The sequence below is a fragment of the Mobula hypostoma genome, chromosome 1, assembly GCF_963921235.1.
Source record: "Mobula hypostoma chromosome 1, sMobHyp1.1, whole genome shotgun sequence".
Lineage (NCBI taxonomy): Eukaryota > Metazoa > Chordata > Chondrichthyes > Myliobatiformes > Myliobatidae > Mobula > Mobula hypostoma.
Genome location: NC_086097.1, coordinates 27,880,648 through 27,905,628, shown reverse-complemented (window position 1 = coordinate 27,905,628; position 24,981 = coordinate 27,880,648). Strand labels below are relative to the sequence as shown.

The window sequence follows — 24,981 nt, the reverse complement described above, 5'->3', positions numbered from 1 at the left end:
ATCTGCAGATTACCTACTTCAGCAACACTACCTGCCCTCTACCTATATCTGGATTGTCTGCAAACTTGGCCACAAGCTATCAGTTCTGTCATCCAAATCATTGACATACAACATAAAAAGAAACGGCCCCAATACTAACCCCTGTGAAACACCACTAGTCACTGGTAGCCAACCAGAAAAGGCTCCCTTTATAAACGAGAAAATCTGAAGATGCTGGAAGTCTGAGCAACACACACAAAATGCTGCGGGAACTCTGCAGGCCAGGCAGCATCTATGGAAAAAAAGTACAGTCGACATTTCGGGCCGAAACCCTTCGGCAGGACTGGTGAAAAAAGGCTCCCTTTATTCCCACTCTTTGCCTCCTGTCAGTCAGCCAATCTTCCACCCATGACAGTATCGTTCCTATAATACCATGGGCTCTTATCGTATTATTTAGCAATCTCATGTGCAGCACCTTGTCAAAGGCCTTCTGAAAGTCCAAGTACACAACATCCACTGACTCTCCTTTGTCTAACATTTGATGGTTCTTCCAGGATTTGTTGATACAGACTCTGTACTTTTACCTTTAAAGGGGGGTGAAGTAAGAAACTGGGTGAGGTTAGGTGAAAAAGGTAAAGGGCTGGAGAAGAATTAATCTGGATGCAACATATTGATGCAGTTATAAATGTAAAACTCGTTGCCCCTAGTGGCATGATCTCGGGGGTGGCTCCCCTCCCCGACCAAACTTCAGCATTCTTGTTTGGGTGGACGCTGCGTGTTGTGTCCTCTGTGTAACATCAGTACCCTGAAATAACATTCAGTCCACAATGTGCGGTTAAACAATTAAGATTTTATATTTAAGTTTGGGGTTAGTAGAGAAACAAAAGAAAAGGAAAACAAATAAAATGCGCCAATAATCTCATAAACATGGCCAGTGCACAAATGTTGGAGCTCACGGATTCCCTTTCGCTGATCCTTCACTAGTCAGTCCCTGGGCTCCCGCCCCGAGCCCAGGCCCAGCGGGTCCGGCAACCGTCTCCTCAAGTCACGCCTTCTCTCTTCATCCTCCTCTCTTCACCCTCCTCGTGCCTTCTGCCCCAAGCCCATGCAAACTAACAGCTTTCACACAGACAGAAAGAATAATATCTATCCCAGTTGGTTAGCAAATGAATACAAGTCCCGTTATCACTAATTATAACCCAAACATGCTGCTATAGAGGACCACTGTCTCAGCAGTTAACAGTACAGAAAAACCATTTTATTCACCTTAGCAGTAACATAAAGAAACCCTTACATAAAGAAGGTAAGACAGCGGCTATATTTCATTAGGAATTTGCAGAGATCTGGTTTGTCAACTAAAACATTCAAAAACTTCTGCACATATACCATGAAGAGCATTCTGACTGGCTGCGTCACCATCTGGCATGAAGGGGGTGGGGCTACTGCACAAAAATCGAAGTTAAGTTGCAAAAACTTTTAATATTAAGTCAGCTCGGTCATGGGTACTAGCCTCTGTAGTATCTCAGATATCTTCAAAGAGTGGTACCTTAGGAAGGTGGCTTCCATCATTAAGGACCCCCACCACCCAGGACGTGCCCTCTTCTCATTATTACTGTCGGAAAGGAGATACAGAAGCCTGAAGGCATACACCCAGTGATTCAGGAACAGTGTCTTCCCCTCTGCCATTCAATTTCCAAATGGACATTGAATCCATGAACACTACTTTGCTGCATTTTTATTTCTGTTTTGCAGTACTTATTTTAATGTAATTATTTTGTGGACATATGTACTTACTGTAGATAAGTTTTTCTTTTTCTATATTTGCTTGTGTATGTAATGCAGTGGTTCATATTTTTACTGTTATGCTGTATGTATTTCATTTTGGCAGCTCTGTAAGAGCTGTTTGTTCTGTTTTCATGCTTGTTTGGGTTACAGTTGAAGATGAGAGAGAGGAGGAATGTGTGCCACCCAATTAGGATGATCAGATTAAGGGGAGGTTTCTCTGGTGAAGGACACTAGGGTTGGGTTTGGAGCTTTTGTTCGAGAGGAGATGAAGAGAGAAGATGCTGGGGAGAACCGGTTGTAGCATATGTTCCAGTTGCAGATCCGTTTATTTGAGATGGATTGTGAGCGACATTTGGAAGGTGGTGTGTGCTTTCTCATTGACTGGGGGCCCAGCATGTGAGTGACAGAGAATTTAAAGATGAGATCCAACTTGTGCACCTTTAACTGTTTAATTAGAATGGGCCCTTTTCTTTTTGTTATTCTTTGCTAACCCTTCAGTTGAGATTCATAAATATTCCTTTAATTGTATGCAGTGTGCTGTCTGTTATTTTGTTGTATTAATTTGTGACAGCGTAGTGAATTACACAGCATCCACACAAACCGGGGTTTGGGGTGGGATCAAGTACCCTCAATTTCACGAGTTTGGCGGGGCCGGAGGTTGTCTTCTGTAGACTTGCGCAGCCAAGGAAACCAGGGTGTTTCATGTATTTCATTGTACTGCTGTCATAAAGTTAATAAATTTCACAACATATGCCAGTGATATTAAACCTAATTCTGATTCTGATCTGAGATGAAAGGAGATTCAACCAGGGGAGAAAGGGAGGGAAGAGGAGCACCAGGGGGAGGTGATCGGCACGTGAGGAGAAAAGAAAGAGCTAAGAGGGGAGCCAGAATAGAAGAAGAGAGAAGGGGGAGGGGACCAGAAGTTAGAGAAATCGATGTTTATGCCATCAGATTGGAGGCTATCTAGACGGAATATGAGGTGTTGCTCCTCCAACCTGAGAGTGTGGCCTCATTGTGCAGTAAAGGAGGACGTGACCAACATGTTGAAATAGGAATGAGGATTAGAAGAAATTCTGTAGTCTGTCATTCAAGACAACACCTCCCCCCCACCCCCCACCACCACCACTCCCTTTGGGAAACATTTTTTTCAGCAAATGTCTGCAAAATCCTTTAGAACCCCTGGGTACAGGTCTGTAGATTTATTAAAGGAAAGTCATATCTGACTAACAGTTGAGATTTTATGATGCCATGGAACAACAATGAAGAATGGTGCCTTTGAGGTCATCCACATGGATTTGTGGAAGGATTTCAACACAGTCCCAGATAGCAAGCTGCACATGTTTTATTCTTTTAAGAACAAATGAGAGAGAAAGAGAAAGCAGGAAACTTAAGAAGATAAAAGACACTACAGATACTGAAATCTTAAAGACTGATAAGGAAAGTATTAGAGACTGTGGCAAGGGAGCTATCACAAGTCTGGTAAAATATCAGTGGGATTAGACAAAGTCAGGATGGATTTCTTAGAAGGAAATGGTGTTTGACAAACCTACTGGAGTTTTTTAAAAATGTATAGATAAGGGAAATCCAGAGAATGGGGTGTATTTGAATTTTAGAAAGTCTTTGAAAGAGTCCTGTAAAAAAAAATTAAAATGTGAAATTAAAGCACAGGTATCAAGGCTAATGTATTGACATGTTTGAAAATCGATTGACAGGAAATAAAATGAATAAATAGGGGTGGCAAGTGGTAAATTGGGTAACTAATGGGGCACTTAAGAGATGAGTACTTCAGGTTCGACTATTCATGATGTATAATGATTTAGATGAGGGAAAAATGTAGTAATTTGCAGTTTGTTGGTGACATGAAACTGGAGACAGTGACAAATAATGAGAACTGAAAACTTTGAGATAACCTCGATAGGGATTAGGGATCAACTTTATTTGCCATATACATTTACATGAATTAGAAGTTGTTGTGGTGTGTTGGCACAACATGCACCAGAAAAAAAAATCTCCCATTAATCTCCCTCCTGGTAAGCAGAAGAAGAGCTACACCTGCCTATTCACCTTCTCCCTCACCTCCATTCAGCGCCCCAAACAGTCCTTCCGGGTGAGACAACACTCACTGGTGAGCCATTTGGGCTCATCTACTGTATCCAGTGCTCCCAATACGGTCTTCTCTAGATTAGAAAGACACAAAATAGATGGGGGACAGCTTTGTCAAGCACCTTTGCTCCATCTGCAAAAGGCAGGATTTCCCATTGGCTAACCACTTCAATTTCAATCCTCATTCCCATTCCGACATGCAAGTCCATGTCCTCCACTACTGCCATGATGAGGCCTCTCTCAGGTTGGAGGAGAACCCCTCATATTCTATCTGGATAGTCTCCAACCTGATGGCATGAACATTGATTTCTCTAACTTACAGTAATTTTCCCTCCTCTCCCTTCCCTTTTCTTCAATTCCCTACTCCGGCCCCCCTCTTCTCTTCTCCTCACCTCCCCGGTGTCCTCCTTCCCTTTCGCCTAAGGTCCACTTTCCTCTCCTATGAGAATCCTTCTTCTCCAGTCCTTTATCTTTTCTACCTATAACTTCCCAGCTTCTTACTGCATCTCCCCTTCCCCAACCCATCTAGCCTCACCTTCTAGTTAGTACTCTTTCTCTCTTCTTCCCACACCCCCACCTTCTTCTGAAGAGTTTTGGCCCAAAATGTTAACTTTTTATTCATTTCCATAGATGCTGCTTGATTTGCTGAGTTCTTCAAGCATTTTGTCTGTGTTGCACTATAAGAAGTATTTGCATGTAGTACCGTTACTAAGGTAATAAATAGAGGGTGGGGGCCAGGTGGCTAACTGGAACGGTTGATCAGATTACCTGCCTGGGGCAAGACATTTAAAATATGCCATGAAGATTCTGTTTTAATAGCCCTATAGCACATTCCAGAAGAGAGATTTAGGAAAAGGTAGTTTACAGGGAGGGTAGTGTCAGCAATGAATTTCCTTCCCCCCTTTTTTGTCCTGGACACATATAAGTCCTACAGTAATGATAGACTGCAGCCAGTTATCTTTTCTGCTGACCTAACAGTTCACTGTAGTTCTCATATATTTTGCACCAAACCAGATAGTAATGGCCGTTAAAAGCCAGCCAGACATCAGGACAGTAATGATGGAAGAAGGAACAAGTTATCAAAAATTTGGCAGATGCAGTGTAACATGAATAATGTGAAATTATCCACCTTGGTAACACGCACACAATGCTGGACAAATCAGAAGGCCGGGCAGCATCTATGGAAAAGAGTAAACAGGGACATTTTGGGCTTAGACGCTTCATCAGGACCCATGATGAGAGGTCTCAACCCAGAACATCAATTGTTACTTCTTTTCCATAGAAACTGTTTGGCCTTCTGATTTGTCCAGCATTTTGTGTGTATTGCTTTGGATTCCCAGAATCTGCAGAATTGCTCATGTTTGTTATCCACCTTGGTACTTCCTTGCCATAGAGGAAGTACAGTAAAGCTCTCCGAATTCCAGCTAAAAGTGAAGAGATTAGATAAAAGAATTTTCTTTTCATTGGGGTTTAGTAACATGAAAGAGGAGGTAATTGAGCTTACAAAATGCTGGCAGGGATAGCTGGACTTCATGCAGGGAGGATGTTTATTCTTGGCAGGGTTGTTCTGAATACAGTATCAGATTATAAACCAAGAGATCTGGGACTGAAATGAGAACTTCCTCATTTTGAGTATGAACTTGTGGAATTCACAGCCATGGAAGATTGTTGAGGCCAAGTCATTGAATATGTTTGAGGAGAGGAACTAAATTCCTGGAGGGATAAAGCATCTAAAGATACTGAAACATAGAAAACCCACAGCACCGTACAGGCCCTTCAGCCCACAATGCTGTGCCAAACATTTACTTACTTTAGAAATAACCTGGGGTTACCCATAGCCCTCTATTTTCCTAAGCTCCATGTACATATCCAGGGGCCTCTTAAAAGACCTTATTGTATTTGCCTCCACCACAGTCGCCGGCAGCCCATTCCACACACTTACCACTCTCTGCGTTTAAAAAAACAACTTACCCCTGTTACGAGAATACACATAAAATTAAGATGTTTGCTGGCCTGGGCTAGCATCAGTGGCATCAGCAGTTGGTCTGCCACCTGCCCTCAGGGGAAGGAGAGATAAGGAACAATGGAGCAGCGTCTGGAGATGTGTAATGAAGGGATGTGGGAGGAAGAGCTGTCTGGAGCGGCTCCCCCCTTTGAACCCTGAACTGTTTGAAGTGATGGACAGGCGATACCCCAGCAGGGGGATAAAAAGGGACAGGTTCGCTAAGACAGACACACACGCCACCCGAGGTAACGAGACCCTGGAAGCGGTGCGCTTCTCACGAGTGGGTGAGAAGTCCCAGACAACGACAAGGGTGGAAAGGTACGATCAGCGGGAACCCGGTGTGTGTCCGCCCTTGCCTGGGTGCCGGGTTCACTGCAGAGGATCGACCGCATCTGGAGGAGGGGTCACAGTCGGTGACCTCAGGTGACATCACCAAGGACCTGCCCAAAAGCTGGTTGTGAGCCATCCCGCTGGTCTGTGAGTGAAGCTGTGCTGAATGATGAGTTGTTCTCTCTGTCTCTCTTCCCCCACCTTGTCCATCGCCATGGCAACGATTACTGCGAACTGAACTTTGAGTCATTTTGAAATTGGTCATTTACCCCTAGACAACGATAGAGCTTGATTGATGCTGTTATCTTAATTCTGTGCACATGTGTGGTTATCATTGTTGAATTGTTGCATTTATTATCCTTTCGATTACTGTGTTGCTTGTTTCTTTAATAAAACTTTCTTAGTTCTAGTACTCCAGACTCCAACTGAGTGATCCATTTCTGCTGGTTTGGCAACCCAGTTACGGGGTACGTAACATAAGTGGGGGCTCGTCCGGGATTTTGAACGCTAAATTTGGGACGGAGTAAATTGATTGGGTTAAAATTCCCGAAAGAAAGAAAAGACAAACAGCAGAAATGGAGGTTGAGGAATTTATAAAGGCGCCGACCTTGGAGGCATTAGAGGATGCCAGGAAATCGGAATTGTTAGCTGTGGCCAAACGGTTGAATCTTTCTAAGGTGAAGTCGACAATGAGGAGAGAGGAGATACACAGAGCTATTGTAGAGCACTATGTATCTAAAGGTGTGTTTCCCCAAGGTGAGCTGGGGGAGGTGTCTATTGGAAAACCTGCTGGAGACGCGGTACAGGTACAGCTTGAAAAACTGAGACTCGAGCACGAGTTCCGGGTACGGCAGTTAGAAAGGCAGGAGAAAGAGAGAGAGTTAGAAAGGCAGGAGAAAGAGAGAGAGTTAGAAAGGCAGGAGAAAGAGAGAGAGTTAGAAAGGCAGGAGAAAGAGAGAGAGGTAGAAAGGCAGGAGAGGGACAGACAGTTGGAGAGAGAAGAGAGAGAGAGGGACAGACAGTTGGAGAGAGAGGAGAAACAGAGGGAAAGGGAATTTGAGCTGGAAAAGTTAAGGATAAGGGCCGAGCAGGGGCTCGTGCCGAACCAAGGTGGAGGGTTCCGGGCGACCCAGGAGGTTAGGCTGGTTCCCCCATTTGACGATACCGATGTGGATCGGTACTTTCTCCACTTCGAAAAAGTAGCTATAAGTCAGGAATGGCCGAGGGATAAGTGGGTTGTCTTACTTCAGAGTGTACTGAAAGGGAAAGCCCAACAAGCTTACTCCGCTTTATCCCCGGAAGATGCCCAGAAGTATGAGGTGGTGAAGGAGGCCATCCTCAGGACTTATGAGTTGGTCCCGGAGGCATACCGGCAGAGGTTCCGGAATGCGAGGAAGCGGTGGGACCGCACGTATTTGGAGTTTGCTTGTGAGATGCAAACATATTGTGAGCGTTGGTGCGCCTCGAAAGGGGTAGAGGGGGATTACGACAGACTGCTGCAACTGGTTCTGATTGAGCAGTTTAAAGGTTGTGTCCCTGAGGGTATGAGACCCTACCTCGATGAGAAAGAGGCAGCCACGTTAGCCGCAACTGCTAAGTTAGCGGATGAGTATGCGTTGACGCATAAAATGAAGTTTGCCCCGAGTAAAGGCTACCAGAAGGGTAGTCAGGACGGCGGGGGGAGTCCACCGGAAAAGTCAGAAAGTAAGCCGGGGACTAGTGAAAAGGATAAGGTAGACCGGGAGCAGTCTGGTAGGAAGTCTCCTGGGGTCGTCTGTTATAATTGTGGGAAAGTCGGACACTTTGCGTCCAGGTGCTTTGCCCCAAGGAAGGAGACGGGGAAAGGAAAAGCGGAAATTTTGAATGGCTGTATTGAGCTGTTAAGCGAACCGCTAGGGAAGGACAGGTCTGAACAAGTCCAGGAAGGGCGCGAGAGGTTTATCTCGGCCGGACTGGTGTCAGTGAAGGAGAGGTTAAAACCAGTTCCAGTGCGGATCTGGAGAGACACGGGAGCGTGTCAGTCACTAATACTGAAGAGTGTATTAGAGTTTAGCTCAGAGACCCAGATTGGGGAGGTAGAGGTCAAAGGTGTTGGGGAAGGGACAGAGTCAGTCCCTTTGCACCAGATACATTTACAGAGCAACCTGGTCTCTGGACTAGTCACGATTGGGGTGAGGTCCGAATTACCGATGAAAGACGTGGAAGTCTTGCTCGGTAATGACATCGCCGGAGGAATCGTGTTCCCAGTCGTGAGATTGACAGGTCAGCCTGCCAGCATGGAGGCCCCGCCCGCGATGGTGAATTTGGCTGAAACATTTCTGCCAACCTTGTATGAGACAGGGTGTAGTGAGATAAGAGGTAGTGAGGGAGCTGGGACGGACGTAGCAGTAGCCAGGAAAGAATTTGTGCAGACGCAGGAGCGAGACGAGGGGCTGATGGTTTTTGCCGAGACCGCTCTCTCTGACACAGCCTTGACAAGCTATTGTGCGGATGAGGAAGTGCTAAGGAAGAAAGGGAAATCAAGTACAGCATCCGCAGATGAGGAGTGGGGGGTGGTGCAAAAGAGTTACGGGGATGAGGTTTTTAACATGGCCCACGAGGTACCCCCCGGTGGACATTTTGCGGTGCTGGAGGAAACAGTTGGTGGAATCATGAAAGAGATTTACCGGCTGCCCAGGGGGAAAAATGTTATTGATCATGACCGACGCGAACTGAGACGGTCACCGGCTTTTGATATGCTAACAAACCTAGTCGGTGTTAGCGTGGAAATCCATGAAGCTAGGGGCCCCTTGATAAGAGGAAAAAACCATTTTGAAAAGATTAGGATGGGATCGGTCAGATGGGAGAAGGCTATTGTTTTGGCCAGGTCTACTGATAAGGTCTCTCCCTTAATCCCCGAAGGAGTAATTAAACGACTCGCACCCATGTGTTTGATTGTCCCGAGGAAATGCAAAGAACTGGGACGTTGGGTTATGTCTGTTACAATAGGGCAGCCAAGCAAACAACACCCATATTTTTCGAGTAATTCAGTGACTAAAGGGCTGATGAACACAGAGGTGTGTATTGGCAATTTAATACGGCTGTCTGAAGCCAGCGTGATAGTGAGCCTTGGAAAAAATGAATTCGGCCACACGAATGTCACTTACCTGGGAATTGTGGTGACACAGGGGCAGCTGGCAGTGATGCAAGCTACAGTGCAGGCTATCGCTGACCTCCCAACCCCGACAGACAAGAGGGCCCTCAGAAGGCTTTTGGAGATGGTGGGGTACTGCAGGAAGTTTTGCAATAACTCTGCGGTCAATACCCGTCCCCCTCCTACTAAGCCCTTGCGAGGGAAAATTGAGTCGGAATGGGACGACCCTTGTTGTTGTGGTCCGGGACAAAACCAAATGAGAGGTTACATTGGTCGCAATTCATCAGTGTTTTTGGCCACTATGAAGTTTGCTGAGTTGGAGCCTGGTCTAAGGGATTATTAATAACACGTGTAAAAGGAACAGAAAATGTGATGACTGTCTGTCAAGGTGTTGACAGCTTCAAATTCTCTGTATTAGCTAAATAACTGTTAAAGATGTATATTGTGTATGTATCAGACAATGTAGTCATGTTTGTAATTTTTACCTCCCGGTAAAAATCCTTAAAGGGGGGAAGTGTTACGAGAATACACATAAAATTAAGATGTTTGCTGGCCTGGGCTAGCATCAGTGGCATCAGCAGTTGGTCTGCCACCTGCCCTCAGGGAAAGGAGAGATAAGGAACAATGGAGCAGCGTCTGGAGATGTGTAATGAAGGGATGTGGGAGGAAGAGCTGTCTGGAGCGGCTCCCCCCTTTGAACCCTGAACTGTTTGAAGTGATGGACAGGCGATACCCCAGCAGGGGGATAAAAAGGGACAGGTTCGCTAAGACAGACACACACGCCACCCGAGGTAACGAGACCCTGGAAGCGGTGCGCTTCTCACGAGTGGGTGAGAAGTCCCAGACAACGACAAGGGTGGAAAGGTACGATCAGCGGGAACCCGGTGTGTGTCCGCCCTTGCCTGGGTGCCGGGTTCACTGCAGAGGATCGACCGCATCTGGAGGAGGGGTCACAGTCGGTGACCTCAGGTGACATCACCAAGGACCTGCCCAAAAGCTGGTTGTGAGCCATCCCGCTGGTCTGTGAGTGAAGCTGTGCTGAATGATGAGTTGTTCTCTCTGTCTCTCTTCCCCCACCTTGTCCATCGCCATGGCAACGATTACTGCGAACTGAACTTTGAGTCATTTTGAAATTGGTCATTTACCCCTAGACAACGATAGAGCTTGATTGATGCTGTTATCTTAATTCTGTGCACATGTGTGGTTATCATTGTTGAATTGTTGCATTTATTATCCTTTCGATTACTGTGTTGCTTGTTTCTTTAATAAAACTTTCTTAGTTCTAGTACTCCAGACTCCAACTGAGTGATCCATTTCTGCTGGTTTGGCAACCCAGTTACGGGGTACGTAACACCCCTGACATCTCCTCTGTACCTACATCCAAACACCTTAAAACTGTGCTGTCTCATGTTAGCCATTTCAGCCCTGGGGAAAAAGCCTCTGACTATCCACACGACCAATGCCTTTCATCATTTTATACACCTCTATCAGGTCACCTCTCATCCTCCGTCACTCCAAGGAGAAAAGGCAAAGTTCATTTAACCTATTCTTGTACAGCATGCTCCCCAGTCCAGGCAACATCCTTGTAAATTTCCTGTGCAGCCTTTCAAGAGTTTCTACATCCTTCCTGTAGTGAGGTGACCAGAACTGAGCACAGTACTCCAAGTGGGGTTTGACCAGGGTTCTATACAGCTATAACATTACCTCTCGACTCTTGAACTCAATCCCACGGTTAAGATGAGCAATGCACTGTATGCTGCCTTAACCACACAGTCAACCTGCACAGCAGCTTTGAGTGTCCTGTGGACCTCTGAACCTCCACACTGGCAAGAGTCTTACCATTAATACTATATTCTGCCATCATATTTGACCAACCAAATAACCACCTCACACTTAACTGGGTTGAACTTCATCTGCTGCTTCTTAGCCCAGTTTTGCATCCTGTCAATGTCCCACTGTAACCTCTGTTAGCCCTCCACACTATCCACAACACCCACAACTTTGTGTCATCCGCAAATTTACTAACCCATCCCTTCACTTCCTCATCCAGGTCATAAAAATCACGAAGAGAAGAGGTCCCAGAACCACTTACCAACCACTGAAGTCAGACTCGCTGGTCTATAATTTCCTGAGCTATCCCTACTTCCTTTCTGGAATAAGGGAACAACATCTGTAACCCTCTAATCCTCCGGAACCTCTCCCATCCCCAATGATGATGCAAAGATCATTGCCAGAGGCTCAGCAATCTCCTCATTCGCCTCCCACAGTAGCCTGGGGTATATCTCGTCCGGTCCTGGTGACTTATCCAACTTGATGCTTTCCAAAAGCTCCAGCACATCCTCTTTCTTAATGTCTATATGCTAGAGTTTTCAGTCTGCTCTAAGTCATCCCTACAATCACCAAGATCCTTTTCCATAGTGAATACTGAAGCAAAGTATTCATTAAGTACCTCTGCTATCTCTATACACACTTTTCCACCGTCGCACTTGATTGGTCCTACTCTCTTAAGTTTTATCCTCTTGCTCTTCACATACTTCTAGAATGCCTTGCTCGCATGTCGTGCTCTCCAAGGCCTTCTCATGGCCCTTTCTGGCTCTCCTAATTTCATTCTTAAGCTCCTTCCTGCTAGCCTTATAATCTCATAGATCTCTATCAGTACCTAGTTTTTTGACCCTTTCATAAGCTTTTCTTTTCTTCTTGGCTAGATTTTCAATAACCTTTGTACACCATGGTTCCTGTACCCTACCATCCTTTCCCTGTATCACTGGAGCATACCTATGCAGAATGCCACGCAAATGTCCCCTGAACATTTGCCACATTTCTGCCGTACATTTCCCCGAGAATATCTGTTCCCAATTTATGCTTCCAAGTTCCTGCCTGATAGCTTTATATTTCCCCTTAGTCCAATTAAACACTTTCCTAACTTGTCTGTTCCTATCCCTCTCCAATGCTATGGTAAAGGAGATAGAATTGTGATCACTATCTCCAAAATGCTCTCCACTAAGAGACCTGACACCTGACCAGGTTCATTTCCCAATACCAGATCAAGTACACCCTCTCTTGTAGACTTATCTACACATAGTGTCAGGAAACCTTCCTGAACACACCTAACAAATTCCACCCCATCTAAACCCCTTGCTCTAGGGCAGGGGTTCCCAACCTTTTTTGCACTGCCAACTGGTGGGGGGTGGGTGTTGTGTTCAAGTAGGATTAAACTCACCTGAACATGTCTTTTACAGTTAGGGTTGCCAACTTTCTCACTCCCAAAAAAGGGACAAAAGTAGCAGTCAAATCCCGGGACACTTTACCCCAGGAAGGACTGCCATGACAATGAAGCCTTGTTCGGCCACCTGTGTCTGCATGCGTGACGTGCGCATGCGCGTACGTGCCGATTTCCCCCCCCCCACAAATCGGTTTTGCCTTCATCTTCCTGACTGTACTGTACATTCATTACTTCTACTTTATATAGGCTGTGTATTTATCATATCATTCCTGCTTTTACTATATGTTAGTGTTATTTATTTTCGGTTTTATGAATCATTTGGTATGATTTGTTCGGTTATTTCTTGGGTCTGGGAATGCTCAAAAATTTTTCCCATATAAATCAATGGTAATTGCTTCTTCGCTTCACGCCATTTTGGCACAAAAGGTTTCATAGGAACGCTCTACCTTAGCGGGGGAAATATGGGACAAGGGTGGTCCCGTATGAGACAAACCAATTTAGCCCAATATACAGGATGTCCCGGCAAATATGGGACAGTTGGCAACCCTATGTTCAAGTTCAACAGTGCATGACAGGGAATGAGGAAGGGTGCAGCTGACTCATATAGTTTCCTCACGGCCCGGTACCGGTTGTGAGCCCGGTGGTTGGGGACCGCTGCTCTAGGGAGATGCCAATCAATATTAGGGAAATTAAAATCTCCCACCACTACAACCCTGTTATTATTACATCTTTCCGGAATCTGTCTGCCTATTTACTCCTCGATGTCTCAGTTACTATTGGGTGGTCTTGCTGTTCCTAACTTCCACCCACAAACACTGAGTGGACAATCCCTCCATGACTTCCTCCTGTTCTGCAGCCGTGACACTATCTCTGATCAGCAGTGCCGCGTCCCCACCTCTTTTGCCTCCCTCCCTGACCTTTCTGAAACATCTAAAGCCTGGCACTCTTAAGTAGCCATTCCTGCCCCTGAGCCATCCAAGTCTCTGTAATGGCCACAGCATCATAGCTCCAAGTGCTGATATGGGGAGAAAGGACGTCAATATGGTTCTGAAAGGGGCAGTTTGCTTTGGTTATATTGAATTGTGGAGCAGACTCAAAGGACCAAATGACTTACTAATTGTCCACCTTCTGTGTTTCAGGCAAATTGCATTCAAAATTTAGTAGCAGGAGGCAAAGATGTTTTTATTTGAGGGGTTTCACGGGGCTAGGTACTCAGTAGCGTGCATGTTGCAGCATCATATAAAAAGTTGTGTGACTGGCACCGATGTTTAAAACATTAGCCTGCAAGGGAACAGAAGTGGTTTAGCCAATTGTAACATTGTTTTCTTTGTCTAGCAAAGACATGAGAGGCTAAACAGCCTTGGGTGTCATTTAAATAATCCAAGAATTTATGATATATCTGTAAGTCTGGCAGTCTTCATCATGATGTGGGTTTGCGTGACATCAACAGAGATTTGTTACAATTTGCTTTTAATCTCTTGTATGTCGGCTTAATAGTGATTAGCGATTTTCATTGCTGCAGTTATTTTTGTCATGCAATGCCTCTTCTCTTCATCCTGTGTTATTTATTTCCCAGTGTTCATGGAATTTTCTGATTGGGAAAAGCCCATCTACAACAAGTGGCTTTCTCAAAAGTGGCAAAATTGGTTTCTCCACCAGACTTTTTGAAAAGTGGCCTCTTCTCCATTGTCACCCTTGGCAGTGTGAGGTGAGGTGGGAGCTGAATGAACCTGGATATGCATAACTGATTCAGTTTTCCACAGCTGAGGACCAAAAATGCTTAACATTGAAGCTGTTGTGTTGCCAGCTCTGGTTTTATTTTTAATGGATGCATCAAATATTGCACTTCATAATTGTAAACAAAATCATGCCAAGCTGGGAGCTGTTCTTGGCCGACAAATTAACTTCGAAGGATTGTGCTGTGATTTAAATGCTCAACAAAGGGCAATACTGAACAAACTGGATTTTCTCTGTACTTTGTAATAAATGTGGTATGTTAGATTGTATGATGTACAATCCTATTGTAAATTAATCTAGCCCTCTTCTTTGCTTAGGCTGTAGATTGGTGGAGCCTTGGGGTGCTGATGTATGAGCTAAAAACTGGAGCATCGCCCTTTACTGTCGATGGAGAAAAAAATTCACAAGCCGAGATTTCAAAGTAAGGAGTGCAATTTCTTTTGTAACACAGACTTTATCATTTAACTGCAGGTGAAAAAGACTATCCAAATCGTTCTTTCACAAAGATAAAATTAAATAAATAAATTCAGCCCATCTTTCTCCAAGCCCCAACCCTCCAAGTATCTATCCAAGTGCTTAGAGTCATAGAAAAGTACAGCAAAAAAATAGGCCCTTTGAACCATATAGTCCATGACAAGCCATTTTAAGCTGCCTACTCCCATCGACCTGCACTGGTACCATAGCCCTCATACCCCTACCATTAATGTACCTATTCAAATTTCTCTTAACCATCAAAATCGAGCTCGCATGCACCACTTGCACTGGCAGCACATTCCACACTCTCACAACCCACTAAATGAAGGCATTTCCCTTCTTGTTCCCCTTAAACCTTTCACCTCTAGTTGTAGTCCCACCCAACCTCAGTGGAAAAAGCCTGCTTGCATTTACCTTTCTACACCCCACATAATTTTGTATACATCTATCAAATCTTTGATGTTCCAAGGAATAAAGTCCTAACCTATTCAATCTTTCCATATAACTTTAGTCCTTCAGACCTGGCAACATCCTTATAAATTTTCTCTGTATTCTGTCAACTTTATTTACATCTTTCCTGTTGGTAGGAGACCAAAGCTGCACACAGTACTCCAAATTAGGCCTCGCCAATGTCTTGTATAACTTCAATATAACATCCCATCTCGTGTACTCTGTACTTTGATTTGTGAAGGCCAATGTATCAAAAGTTTTCTTTACAACACTTTTAATATTGACACCACTTTCAATTAATTATGGACCTCATTCCCAGATCCCTTTGTTCTATCACGCTCCTCAGTGCCCTGCCATTCACTGTTTAAGACCTACCCTGGTCGGTCGTACCGAAGGGCAACACTTTGCACTTGCCTACATTAAATTCCATCTGCCATATTTTTCAACTCCTATTTTCCAAAGGGTCCAGATCCCGCTGCAAGCCATGATCGTCTTTGCTGTTCACCACGTCTGCAATCTTGGTGTCATCTGCAAATTTGTGATCCAGTTAACCACATTATCATCCACATTGTTGATATAGATGACAAACAACAATAGTCCCAGCTTCTTAAATGATAAATGATCTGCCTCAACCACTTCCTCTGGCAGCTTGTTCCACTAATTCACCGCCTTCTGCTTGAAAAAGTCATTCCTCAGCTCTCTTTTAAATTTTTCCCTTCGAACCCTAAATCTATGCTGTCTATTTTTGGACTGCTGTCCTGGCAAAAAGACTGTTACCAGCTACCTTATCTATGGCTCTTAATTTTAAACGTTTTTATAAGGTTGCACCTCATTCTCCTAAGCCTGACCAACCTCTCCTTATAACTCAGTCCCTCTAGTTCCGGAATCATCCTTGTAACTCTTTTCTACAGTCTTTTCAGTTGAACTACTTAATCTTTGAATCTTCTGTATAGGCTCTCCATTCGGTGATTTTTAATTGGTTCTGGGTTTTTCCTCCACTATTTTATGTAGAATACTATTCAAAGCCAGCACATGATTGCTGGAGGAGCTCAGCAGGTCAGGCAGCATTCATAGGAGCAAATGGACAGACATCATTTCAGGTTAATGCCTTTCATCTGGATCAGAAAAAAAGAGGGGAAATAGCTCATATGAAAAGGTGAAGGGAAGAGGTAGACAAGGTTGGGTTATGTAACTACTTTTAGTAAAGAGGCATTTCCTGATGGTCTTAAACTTTGAGTGCTCCCTTTTGTGCTTTCTTAATTTGCTCCAGAATAATGATTTAGATCCCTTATACAAGAATGTTGCATTTCTCCCAGATCATCCATTCCATTCCTGAGTAAAAAGCCCCAGAAGCCAGTTTCTTTCTGTTTTACCTTGTTATTGAATTAGTTCTAATTTTGACAGTCATCTGCTATTGCTCCAAATACAAATTTTTACCTGTTACATTTGATGGTTTCTGACATACCTTAAATGGCTTAGAATTATTTGTCAAATTCATCAAAGCATTTTTGAATTTATCTCTCTAAGCCCAGAATTGGTAATTCTCCCAGATATTTTTACCCAATTCATTATGATTTTGAAGGATAGTATACAAGCTGTTTGAATGATCACACACCAAGTGCTGGAGGAACTCCACAGGTCAAGCAGTATATATGGAGGAGAATAAACAGTCAGCATTTCAGGCTGAGACCTCTTATCAGGACTGACTGTTTATTCCTCTCCATAGATACTGTCTGATATGGTGAGCACCTGCAGCTGTTTGTGTTTGTTACTCTGGACTTCCAGTATCTGCAGAATTTCTTGTCATAATACTGTTGTTGAATGATCATGTCGGCTTTTGCAGTTTAACAATTGCACAAGTTTTCTTCTTTCCTAGGAGAATTCTAAAAAGTGATCCTCCTTATCCCCCAGAAATTGGTCCTTTAGCAAAAGACATAATGAAGAAACTGCTCGTTAAAGACCCCAAAAAAAGGTTGGGTTCTGGTCCAGGAGGTGCTGAGGAAATTAAATCTCACCCCTTCTTTCAGGTGAGAAAGATGACATTGGAATCTGGAGTATTTTCTGTGGTTAATATTCATCAATGTAGTCCTTTCACTGGTTGTCAGGGGAATCCTGTTTTAACACACGAGCTGGTTGGAAACATTGAGCTACATCTTCAGCCAAAATCACCATCTGCATCCTCCTGACTCCTTGTAACTGAGTCTCCAGTCCAAAACTCACTAGAACCCAGCTTTGCTGGAAGTAAAACTTTAGCAACATTTAAAAATAATAAAATAGTGTATTTAAAAATTAAGAAGTATTCTTAATATTGTGGAAGCAAATAAATAAAAAAATTAGAAACACTTGAAAACAATCATGAATATCAAAGCCCTTTTGTATTTTCATCCTCAGTCTTATAATCCCCAATAAAATAATTGGAGCCTCAGTTCAGACCTTCCATTAAGTATTTTCTAGCAAACCCAAATTCTAACACTTCATCAATACTTTTAACTGTTCAACAGATAATAAATAGGTATTTGTGCCTTTTGAACTCTTTGACAACTTGGCTTCAGCCACTGAATTGAAAGTTTTGTGGCAAGTGTCACTATCAGCAATAGTAATAGAGTAATACTAAATGGAACATGTCAAACAGCCTATCTTGTCATTATCAACTGAGATACAGGTGTCCCCCGCTTTTTGAACGTTCGCTTTACAACACCTCACTATTACGAAAGACCTACATTAGTTACCTGTTTTCGTTAACAGAAGGTGTTCTCACTGTTACGAAAAAAGGCAGCATGTGACAAAAGCAGCGCACGAAAAAGGCAGCACATGAAAAAAGGCAGCGCGCGATAAAAGGCAGCGCGCGCCTCGAGCAGCCAAGCTCCTCCCCCGGAACTGCATTTTAGTCGGCATTGCTTAAACACGTGCCTGTGAGCATCTGTGCTTTATGTCAATTTCTTTTGAGCATCTGTTAGCGAGATGAGTTCTAAGGTATCGGAAAAGCCTAAAAGAGCTCGTAAGGCTGTTACACTTAGTGTAAAACTAGACATAATTAAGCGTTTCGATTGTGATGAACGAAGTAAGGACAAAGTGAGTTTGGCTTGTGGAAGTTGACGAACATGATGTTGAAGAGGTTTTGGCATCCCATGACCAAGAACTGATAGATGAAGAGCTGATGCAATTGGAAGAGGAAAGGATAACAATCGAAACCAAATGCAGTAGCGAATGGACCAAAAGTGAAGTCATCCAGGAACTGAACGTGAAGCAGCTGAGTGAGATTTTTGCTGCAGTTGACAACACTGCAATGATTGCAGAAAAGTACGACTTTAATTTTGAAAGACTACGTAGGTTTAGGGCATATTTGCAGGATGGTTTGAGTGCTTACAAAGATCTGTACGATAGAAAAATGCGCGAGGCTAAGCAGTCGAGCATACTGTTGTTTTTCAAGCCTTCCACATCAGCCGCAGCAGACGACGAACCTCGACCTTCGACATCAAGGCAGGCAGACACAGAAGATGACCTGCCTGCCCTGATGGAAACAGACGACGATGAGATGACACCCCAGTTTCCCACTACACCAACCTCCGACGACTCAGCCTAACACACCATCATCAGTGTGCTCGCTGTCTTCGCGATTCCGGTAAGTTATACTACACTGTACATACATTATTTCTACTTTATATAGGCTGTGTATTTTTATGAGTTATTTGGTATGACTTGGCAGCTTCATAGCTTAAAGGTTACTGGAGAGAGTGCTTCTGCCAAGAGGGCTTGCGCCGAGTGTTTCTGCCGAGAGTGCTTGCGTGAGATTTTCGCTATGGTGGACAGTGCAGCAATGATTGCAGAGAAGTATTTCTACTTAATATAGGCTGTATATTTAACATATCATTCCTGCTTTTACTATATGCTACTGTTATTTTAGGTTTTATGTGTTATTTGGCATGATTTAGTAGGTTATTTTTTGGGTCTGCGTACACTCACAAATTTTTCCCATATAAATACATGGAATTATGATGTAGTGGCCATTACAGAGTGTTATGTACCCCGTAACTGGGTTGCCAAACCAGCAGAAATGGACCACTTAGTTGGAGTCTGGATTACTGGAACTAAGAAAGTTTTATTAAAGAAATAAATAACACAGTACTCTAATCAAAAGGATATAAATGCAACAGTTTAGCAATGATAAAACACACATGTATACAGAACTAGGATAATAGAATCAATCAAGCTCTATCGCAGTCTAGGGGTAAATGATCAGTTTCAAGTGACGCAAAGTTCAGTTCAATTGAGTTCAGTTCAGTTCACAGTAATCGCTGTTGTGCCGTTGGGGCGGGGAGAAGAGAGAGAGCGAAAGCCAATGAATATTCAAAACGGATTCCACACAGACCTTCGATATTCCTCGCAGTTAGCTTTCGGGTGAGCCCTTTGTAATGTCTTCTGAGGTCACCGACTGTGACCCCTCCATTCCAGATACGATCGTTCTTCTGCGGTGAACCCGGCACCCAGGCAAGGGCGGACACACACACCGGGTTCCCGCCCGACCGTATCTTTCTACCCTGTGCGTCTATGGCTGATCCCGTGACCAGACCTCCAAAACTCCCAGCAACTTGTGGGGGCACACCGCTTCCAGGGTCTCGTTACCTCGTGGTGTCGTGTGTCTGTTGCCTTAGCGAACCTGTCCCTTTTTATCCCCCCTGCTGGGGTATCACCTGTCCATCAAACTTCAAACAGTTCAGGATTCCATCCAACTTCAAACAGTTCAGGGTTCAAAGCCACCAGTCTCTGACAATACTCGGAACTGTGTCTCCTTTCGGTAATCTCTCTCGTCTCTCTCTTATTAGCACCTTGCATGTTCCCCCATTGTCCTCTTATCAGCATCAATCTTCTGATAACTGGTTCTTTTGTCACAAGAGACTTGGCTGGCACCAGGGCAGGAATGGATTCTCAATATTCCTGGATTTCAGTGCTTTAAAAGGGATAGAGAGGGCGGAAAAAGGGGAGGAGGGGTGGCATTACTGGTCAGGGATACTATTACAGCTACAGAAAGGGTGGGTAATGTAGCAGGATCCTCTTTTGAGTCAATATGGGTGGAAGTCAGGAACAGGAAGGGAGCAGTTACTCTATTGGGGGTATTCTATAGGCCCCCTGGTAGCAGCAGAGATACAGAGGAGCAGATTGGGAGGCAGATTTTGGAAAGGTACAAAAATAACAGGGTTGTTATCATGGGTGACTTTAACTTCCCTAATATTGATTGTAACCTGATTAGTTCCAAGGGTTTAGATGGGGCAGAGTTTGTTAGGTGTGTCCAGGACGATTTCCTGTAACAGTCGGTGGACAGGCTGACTAGGGGGAATGCCATACTAGATCTAGTACTAGGAAATGAACCGGGTCAGGTCACAGATCTCTCAGTGGGTGAGCATCTGGGGGACAGTGACCACCGCTCCCTGGCCTTTAGCATTATCATGGAAAAGGATAGAATCAGAGAGGACAGGAGAATTTTTAATTGGGGAAAGTCAAATTATGAGGCTATAAGGCTAGAACTTGCGGGTGTGAATTGGGATGATGTTTTTGCAGGGAAATGTACTATGGACATGTGGTCGATGTTTAGAGATCTCTTGCGGGATGTCGGGGATAAATTTGTCCCGGTGAGGAAGATAAAGAATGGTAGGGTGAAGGAACCATGGGTGACAAGTGAGGTGGAAAATCTAGTCAGGTGGAAGAAGGCAGCATACATGAGGTTTAGGAAGCAAGGATCAGATGGGTCTATTCAGGAATATAGGGAAGCAAGAAAGGAGCTTAAGGGGCTGAGAAAAGCAAGAAGGGGGCATGAGAAGGCCTTGGCGAGTAGGGTAAAGGAGATCCCCAAGGCATTCTTCAATTATGTGAAGGATAAAAGGATGACAGGAGTGAAGGTAGGCCCGATTAGAGATAAAGGTGGGAAGATGTTCCTGGAGGCTGTGGAAGTGAGCGAGGTCCTCAATGAATACTTCTCTTCAGTATTCACCAATGAGAGGGAACTTGATGATGGTGAGGACAATATGAGTGAGGTTGATGTTCTGGAGCATGTTGATATTAAGGGAGAGGAAGTGTTGGAGTTGTTAAAATACATTAGGACAGATAAGTCCCCGGGGCCTGTCTCCTTTTGTCCTCAATGCCAGCCCTGCGTGCGTTCTCGAAGGAGGAGACAGACTGATGAATGGTGTGTCACCAGGCCTCGCGATCGGAGGCTAGATTAGACCACTGACGATGGTCAGTGTGTCAGGCACCAAGGGATTTCTTCAGAGAGTCCTGGTACCTCTTCTTCGGTGCCCCTCTGTCATGGTGGCCAGTGGAGAGTTTGCCATACAGCAGGCGATGATCCTCTATCCTAGAGATGTGCCCTGCCCAGCGCAGCTGCATCTTCAACAGCATGGCCTCGATGCTGGTGACCTCCGCCTGTTTGAGGACTTCGATGTTGGTGACGAAGTCACTCAAGTGGATGTTGAGGATGGTGCGGAGGCAGCGCTGGTGGAAACGCTCAAGGAGTCGTAGGTGGTGACGGTAGGTGACCCACGACTCGGAGCCATACAGGAGGGTGGTCAGTACAACGGCTCTGTACGCGCTGATCTTTGTGCCTTTCTTCAAATGCTTGTTGTTCCAGACTCTCTTGTACAGCCTGCTGAATGCGCTGTTTGCCTTTGCCAGTCTGTTGTCAATCTTGGCATCTGATGAGATGGTGCACCCCAGGTAGCTGAACTGGTGGACTGTCTTCAACTCTACCTCACCGATGGTGATGCAGGGAGGGTGGTAATTTTCCTGAGGCACGGGCTGATGGAGAACTTCTGTCTTCTTCAAGCTGACTACCGATCCAAAGAGCTCGGCAGCCTCTGCGAAGCAGGATGTTATACGCTGCAGGGCTGTCTCTGTGTGGGCAACAAGGGCAGCATTGTCTGTGACGAGTAGCTCTCGGATGAGTTGCTCCAATGTCTTGGTGTGGGACTATAATCGCCTCAGGTTGAACAGACTGCCATCGGTGCGGTATTGGATGTAAACACCGTCCTCGTCATCAAGGTCTTCTGTGGCCCTTTTCAAGCATCATGCTGAAGAAGATGGTGAAGAGAGTCAGCGCGAGGACGCAGCCTTGCTTTATCCCGTCGCCTATTGGGAAGGGTTCCGAGAGGTCGTCGTTGTGTCTGGTTTGGCCACGCTGATCTTCATGTAGCTGGATGACCATGCTGAGGAACTTTGGAGGGCATCCCAGTCGTTCCATGATTCGCCACAGGCCTTCCCTGCTCACAGTGTCGAACGCTTTGGTAAGGTCAACGAACGTCACATACAATCCCTTGTTCTGTTCCCTGCATTTCTCGTGGAACTGCCTGAGAACAAATACCATGTTGGTGGTGCTCCTGTTGGCTCTGAAGCCACACTGGCTCTCTGGGAGGTGTTGTTCTTCTGCAATGATGGGCACCGATCTGTTCAGAGTACTCCTGCGAGGATTTTTCCTGCGATAGCAGAGTTATCAACTGGTAGTTGGAGCAGTCGGACTTTTCTCCCTTGTTCTTATACAGGGCAATGATGACTGCATCACGGAGGTCCTGTGGTAGTTTACTTCGTTCCCAGCTGCAGACAAAGAACTCATGGAGTTTGGTGTGTAATGCTGGGCCCCCATGCTTCCAAATCTCAGGTAGGATTCCATTAACTCCCGCTGCCTTGCTGCTTTTCAGCTGCTCTGTGGCCTTGACTGTCTCTTCTAGGGTTGGAATCTTGTCCAGTTCTGTTTTTTCTGGCTGTTGTGGGATGCAATGAATTGCTGAGTCTTGGACCATGCGGTTGGCGCTGAAGAGAGTCTGGAAATGTTCCGACCACCGGTTCAGGATGGACGCCTTGTCTGTGAAGAGTGCCTGACCGTCTGCACTGTGCAAGGGACTCTGGACCTGGTGCAAGGGCTGTACACCGCTCTCAGGGCTTTATAAAAACCTCTGTAGTCACCAGTGTCTGTGCAAAGCTGAGTTCTCTTTGCGAGGTTGGTCCACCACACGTTCTGAATCTCTCAAAACATGCTCTGGAGGTTGCTGCATACAAGGCGGAAGGCTGCTTTCTTATTAGGACAAGACGGCTGAGCAAGGTGCGCCTGGTGGGCGGATCTCTTCTTCGCCAGCAATTCTTGGATCTCCTGGTTGTTTTCATTGAACCAGTCCTTGTTCTTCTTTGTGGAAAACCCTAGGATGACTTCAGAGATTTTGAGAATGGTGGTTTTTAGGTATTCCCAAAGCACTTCTGGAGAGGTGTCTGTGGGGAAGCAGGGATCCTGAAGCCTTGACTGAAGATTCGTCTGAAAGTCAGCTTTCACTTCAGCTGACTGGAGGTTGCCAACCTGAAGCTTCTTCCTTGGAGCACCTCCACTTTTTGGCTTGGGCTTGAAATGGAGACTGAGTTTGCAGCAGACAAGACGATGGTCCATATGACACTCTGCGCTGGGCGTCACTCGGGTGAGTAAGACATCCCAAAGGTCTCTCTGGCGCACCAAGATGTAGTCTATGAGGTGCCAATGCTTGGACTGAAGATGCATCCAGGTTGTCTTCAGACTGTCTTTCTGCTGGAAAATGTTGTTGGTGATGGTGAGTTGCTGCTCTGCGCAAAACTCTTAACAGAAGGGGCCTGTTGTTGTTGCAGTTTCCAGCACCACGTTTGCCAAGTACTCCTTTCCAGGCTTCTGAATCTTGGCCTACTCTGGCATTGAAGTCGCCAAGGTTGAAGACCTTGTCATCTGCAGGGGCGTTCCGTACGAGGTTGCGCAGATCAGTGTAAAACTTGTCCTTTTCTGCAGGATCTGCTTGAAGAGTGTGGCATGCTGCTTGGTTCAAAGTGGGAGGCGCATGGAGATGATGCAGTCGGAGTGACCCGTTGGCAATTTTTCAAGTTTGGAGGCAATGGAGTACCTGACCATAAAGCCAATGCCAGAAAGGCGTCTCTCAGTCTCTGGCTTGCCCAACCAGTAGAGGTGTAGCCGGCGCCATGTTCTTGAAGGTTGCCTTCCTCTGGGAAGCAGACTTCACTGAGAGCAGTGATGTCGACATTCAGTCTTGAAAGTTCATGCGCAACTAGAGCGGAGCATCGTCCTGGACGACCACTGTCTGCTGTATCGAGCATGGTCCTGATGTTCCAGCATGCAAGCTTTAGTCCTTGCACTCCTTGTGAGGCAGGTGTGTACCTTTTCTTTTTTGTTGTTGTTCGACCGCATTTGAGGATGTCCATTGACCGCGCTAGCCAACTGGGGGAAATGGAAACGAGCTTTGGTTAGGCCACCTTTTCTAGGCCCCTCTCCGTGTGGAGCAAGCAGTGCTGTCCCTAGAGAAGGCTGCTTGGTCGCTCAGGGTGCTGCCGAATGATATTGTTGTCTCTGGGGTCAACATCAGATGACCCATACACCTGAACTGCCTGTATGCAGGATCGCAACTGCGGCTTCCAGTGTCATCTTCCTCCTGCCGTTTTCGCCCCTTTCCCATCGCTGCAAGGCTTGATGAATGGTTGGGGAGGATGGTCGTAGACGTGAGTATGTCCTTCGGCCTGTGCAATGGTATTTTAGGTGGAGTGCAGTTTGTGCGGTTCTGGCCCCACCCTTTACACCTGGGGTTCATCTGCCATAGCCTGGCAAGCTGGGATGGTGACAGCGAGGTCCTCAGGTTGTAGGATTTACGTTGGAATGTCCTTCAAATACTTGGGGATACGAATTGACAATAAACTGGACTGGTCTAAGAACACTGAGGCTGTCTACAAGAAGGGTCAGAGCCGTCTCTA

At 45.3% G+C, this 24,981-nt stretch overlaps 2 protein-coding genes across 7 annotated transcripts in view; both read left to right on the top strand.

The window, feature by feature from the left end:
- LOC134344972 (ribosomal protein S6 kinase alpha-5) overlaps positions 1–24,981 on the top strand; it is a 338,866-nt gene that overhangs the window by 230,416 nt on the left and 83,469 nt on the right. For all 6 annotated transcript variants that reach the window (XM_063045114.1, XM_063045122.1, XM_063045107.1 and 3 more), the window contains 2 exons: positions 14,616–14,719; positions 17,099–17,249. In XM_063045114.1, the coding sequence (XP_062901184.1) occupies positions 14,616–14,719; positions 17,099–17,249 (255 nt within the window). The remainder of the gene's footprint in view (positions 1–14,615; positions 14,720–17,098; positions 17,250–24,981) is intronic.
- LOC134344939 (uncharacterized) overlaps positions 6,734–24,981 on the top strand; it is a 199,510-nt gene continuing 181,262 nt past the window's right edge. Inside the window, exon 1 of the mRNA XM_063045077.1 lies at positions 6,734–9,788. Within this exon, the coding sequence (XP_062901147.1) occupies positions 6,781–9,681 (2,901 nt within the window). The 5' untranslated portion in view covers positions 6,734–6,780 and the 3' untranslated portion in view covers positions 9,682–9,788. The remainder of the gene's footprint in view (positions 9,789–24,981) is intronic.